Source organism: Nicotiana attenuata, chromosome 9, assembly GCF_001879085.1.
Source record: "Nicotiana attenuata strain UT chromosome 9, NIATTr2, whole genome shotgun sequence".
Taxonomy (NCBI): Eukaryota; Viridiplantae; Streptophyta; class Magnoliopsida; order Solanales; family Solanaceae; genus Nicotiana; species Nicotiana attenuata.
In genome coordinates this window covers 40,823,149-40,827,695 of record NC_031997.1, presented here as the reverse complement: position 1 = coordinate 40,827,695, position 4,547 = coordinate 40,823,149, and the positions used below count along the sequence as shown (strand labels likewise).

Sequence of the window (4,547 nt, the reverse complement as noted above, 5' to 3'; positions counted from 1 at the left end):
AATAAAGCAAAAGGGCAAAAGGATTTATGCATTGTCAAGAGGCTACATTCAAGGGGTTGTTTTTCCTTATGGATTGGACAAGAAGTAATCCTTTAGATAAGCCACGAGGAAAAAAAGTGCACCAAGCAGGGACCAGTAGTCCACCCTCCAATTTGGTGCAGAAAATTACACGAACCTAGGTTCAAGTATTGTATGCACACTCCAGGAACCTATCCGCCCCATAAAGATATAAAGATATCTTTATATCATTTTTTAAGGTTCCTAGATTTTGAGCCTGGATCTATAAAGATATGGACATGAAAATAGGTTAAAAATGATTGTTAGTATTACACATGTGTAACTCATCATGCACCCAGAGGTGTGGCCTCGTGGCTAATGAAGTGTGTACATACCTTAGAGACCAAGGTTCAAATCCCAGCGGTCACCAAAAATTCTAGATTTCTAGCAATTTGTCTTAGCCTTGGTGGACAAAGTTACTCGGTACTTGTGCTGGTGGGAGGTAGTACATACCCGGTGGAATAGTCGAGGTCCGAACAAGTTGGCCCGATCACCACCGTTATTAAAAAGGAAAAAAAATTGTGTAACTCATCATGAAATGGGTGCAATCACTGTCCAGCTTCAAGGCTTGGTTTAGCAATTCATAGTGTATGATTTCTTCTTGGTTGCAATCACTGTCCAGCTCCAAGGCTTGGTTTAGCAATTCATAGTGTACGTTTTTCATTTGAATGATATTGTGGTGGCAAGCTAGTCGTCTTTTACCCCCAAATGGATAAAGTGGGATCTAGTTCAGAACTAAATAACATTGAAAAACTTAGATTTGAGATACAAGGTGGACCTCCTTTGTTTTTCCATATTTTGGAATGTAAGAATGAAATCAGCATACATTAGTTTCTCCAATCATAAGCTGGTCCTCTTCATGGTTGAAGTTCGTTTTTTTCCTGCTCCCACTATAATATTATTCACATGCATAAATGCAGAAATGTATTTTTTTGTTATTTAGGTTTTGTTATGCATAATATATTTGTCCTCCATCTCCTTGAGCCTCTGGCTTTCCTTTTCTTTCTTTTGAGTTTGCTGCTTGACTATGAGCTTGCTTGCATGCTGAGATGCTTCTCATGATTAAACGTAATGCATTTTTTGGCACTTTGTTCAAATAGGTACCAATAATAGCCATGGTCATGGGAGAGAAGGGTTTGATGTCTCGAATACTTTGTCCAAAATTCGGTGGATACCTCACATTTGGTACTCTTGAAGTGGGAAAGGTTTCGGCTCCTGGGCAACCAACAATTAAAGATCTTTTGAATATATACAATTTCAGACAGTTGGGACCAGATACCAGAATATTTGGCATTATCGGGAAGCCTGTTAGCCATAGCAAATCACCTTTATTGTATAATGAAGCTTTCAGATCAGTTGGGTTTAATGGTATTTATATGCCTTTGCTGGTTGATGATGTTGCAAATTTCTTTCGGACTTACTCATCTTTAGATTTTGCTGGCTTCAGGTTTGCTCTCAAAACAGAAACTGGTATTTTACACAGATTAATTTCATCAGGGTAGTCATGCCAAATTACCCCTTTCTCACAGCTTAGAAAGTATCATGTACATGTACATGTATATACCATATCTCATGGGGTTGAACGTACTGGATTTTCTTTTATGTTTTGCTTTCTGTTTATTTGTTTTTTCCGTAGGTCATCCTTCTTGTGTTTTTCCAAATTTGTGCGTGTGTCGGCCTTTCCTAATAAATATAATTCATATACATGTTTAGAAGTAGTTATGCAACTTAATGTTGTGCAGCTGTACAATTCCTCACAAGGAAGCCATTGTCGACTGCTGTGATGAAGTTGATCCTACCGCTAAGGTATTAGTTATAATATGATTTCGTAATGCCTTTCAGCTGTTGTTTCTTTTATTTGTTTTGTACTTTTACAGGGATCAATATTACAAAATATTCTGATGATTTGTCATATCACATGCAATTACTTGGTTTCTCAATTATTCTGCAGTTAATAGGGGCTGTCAATTGTGTCGTAAGGCGACCTGATGGGAAGTTGTTTGGTTGCAATACAGACTATGTGGGTGCAATCTCCGCCATTGAAGAAGCGTTGCAAGGTCAGAATCTTTTTATCAGCTGCAAACAAACATCCTTTTCCGAAGTTAGAGCTTCTTAGTGTTTGAGCTTTGTTATTTCCTTGTACAGGCTCACAGCCTAGTATGTCTGGGTCTCCCTTAGCTGGTAAATTATTTGTGGTCATTGGTGCTGGTGGCGCTGGCAAGGCACTTGCTTATGGTGCAAAGGAAAAGGGGGCTCGGGTGGTGATTGCTAACCGTACCTATGGTAGTGAAATTCCTTGGAGCTAATGACAATTGCTGAAGTTCATATTATCATTGCTTAGTCCCTTTACTCTGGTGTTGATTTGGAGGTTGACTATGTTACTTTGTATTTATGTGCTGTCTGATTACTTGAAGAACGAGCGAGAGAACTTGCTGATGTAGTTGGAGGTCAGGCTTTGTCTCTTGACGAGCTTAGCAATTTCCATCCAGAAAATGACATGATTCTTGCAAATACCACCTCCATTGGCATGCAACCAAAGGTTGATGATACACCAATCTCTAAGGTTTGTCTCCTTGCATTACTCGTCTTAGATGAAACAACTTATTATTGAATCCATGTCTTATTAATTGAACAGCTGCATCGTTAATATCATGCACAGTATGGGTAAACAAAGAGGGTTCAGTATTAAGAATACAAGGTTTTTCTATTATATAGAAAAGGAAAGATGGTCAACCAAGGGCATATATGTCATTTCGAAAAAAAATATTGTATTGTTTGCATTTCTTAAATGCAAATTGTGTCCTCCTTGATATACGTGGACCCCACATTCCCTTGACCACATCACTCCTTTAAAAGTTTAAATGTAAAGTTGATTAGACTACTTTTGCGTAGAGTTACTCCATGCAAATACTCATTTTGAATATTTTTTCTCATTTGATAAAATTATTAATTTTTGTTTAAGTCAACTAAGAGTTTTTACAGAAAAAGTAAATTTAACTTTTAAATAATAAAGCAACAAAAAGAAATATAGATAAATATTTACAAGATTTTCATATTTATCCATACTATTTTAACACAATTTAAAAAATAAATTTAAAAGGTTTTCATGTATTCACTATTTGAAGGCAATTTCAAACCTAAAAATTTTATATTCAAAAGTAATTTTAAAAACTATAGTTTATTAAACCTTAAAAGTTAATTTAAGTGATGATATTTGTTCATCTGTTCTAGGAGGTTATCTCTTATGTACTCAATTGATGTGAAAATTTGATTTATATGGTTTGAACTCCATTCTTCCATGATAAGTTTTCAACAATCTATAAATTGTCTTAAAATATTTTATAGTATTTCATTATAAAAATTAACATATGATAAATCTGTAGAAAAAATAAACACGTTTCTCTTATATCCTTAACTAAGAATATTAAAATCCCTATAATTTATATAGACTTCTATCAGATATTTATTATCTCCAGTAACATCATTTTAATCGAGTTATAATAAAATATAATTTGAACTACTATATTTAATTACTACAATTTATATCAGGTTAATATTTGTTTAGTGTAGTTGGTTCTCTTTGTTTGAAGTAGTAAATTGCCTCTTTAGGAATGCAAGTCCCCTTGGAAGTTCTCTTTGTCGAGTGTACTAAAAACTTCTCTTGATTTTGTTGTATACAAAACATAAAGTAAAATCATAAGTTTTTTTTTTAACTTTTCTCGTATTGTAAAGAGTGATGTTGTTCGTTTTAACTTTCATCTGGTAGCTGATTGTTCCCACTATTGAAACACTTGCAAGACCAAATTGGATGTATTCAAAATTAGTTTACAAATAGATCGGTAAGTTTTTTATTGTAGAAAAATTGTTAATATAAATTACACTTGTACCTTTAATGTATTATCTTGTTAAAATTTCAAATATAGTGGGGAAATAATACCATTCAATCAATTTTACAATTTGATGTTTATATTTGACATTGATGTTAAAATGAGTATTATAGCACATAGTCTTTTTATGTTAATAATTGGAGCAACTTAAGCAGGTTATAATTTATAGTTTAATTTTTGTAAATTATTAAAATAAATTAATTTGTAAATTGTGATCCCCAATATCGTTCTCTACAGTTATTAAATTACAGGCATGGTTGTGTAACAAATTCAGCCATACTTCCAATTTTAATTGGAAAGGTACAAAGAATTTTTAAAAGTTATTCTTCTGTTTTATTTATGATTATATTTTTCTTTTAATTGGTCATTTTTAAGGAGGTTCGATTATAAGTAATTCTCTCAACCAAAACTCTATTGTAAATGTAGCTCGAAGGTCTGAAGCTATTATTCGAATTTTTCAACATAATAGTATGTTTCTGCAACTTTGACTTTGTCCTTTTAGTCATAACATGTTTATACAGCAAGTTCATCTTATTTTAGTATTTATGCTTTGTTTTGCCCTTACTTCTTTTATGAATTTTCTCAGTTTAGAGAAGGTTTTTG

The 4,547-nt window shown here is 33.3% G+C and overlaps 1 protein-coding gene across 3 annotated transcripts in view; it reads left to right on the top strand.

The window, feature by feature from the left end:
- Nucleotides 1–4,547, top strand: part of LOC109232305 (bifunctional 3-dehydroquinate dehydratase/shikimate dehydrogenase, chloroplastic-like) — an 11,618-nt gene that overhangs the window by 4,437 nt on the left and 2,634 nt on the right. For all 3 annotated transcript variants that reach the window (XM_019398029.1, XM_019398028.1, XM_019398030.1), the window contains exons 5-9: nt 1,158–1,504; nt 1,800–1,863; nt 2,009–2,114; nt 2,203–2,340; nt 2,472–2,620. In XM_019398029.1, coding sequence (XP_019253574.1) covers nt 1,158–1,504; nt 1,800–1,863; nt 2,009–2,114; nt 2,203–2,340; nt 2,472–2,620 — 804 coding nt within the window. The remainder of the gene's footprint in view (nt 1–1,157; nt 1,505–1,799; nt 1,864–2,008; nt 2,115–2,202; nt 2,341–2,471; nt 2,621–4,547) is intronic.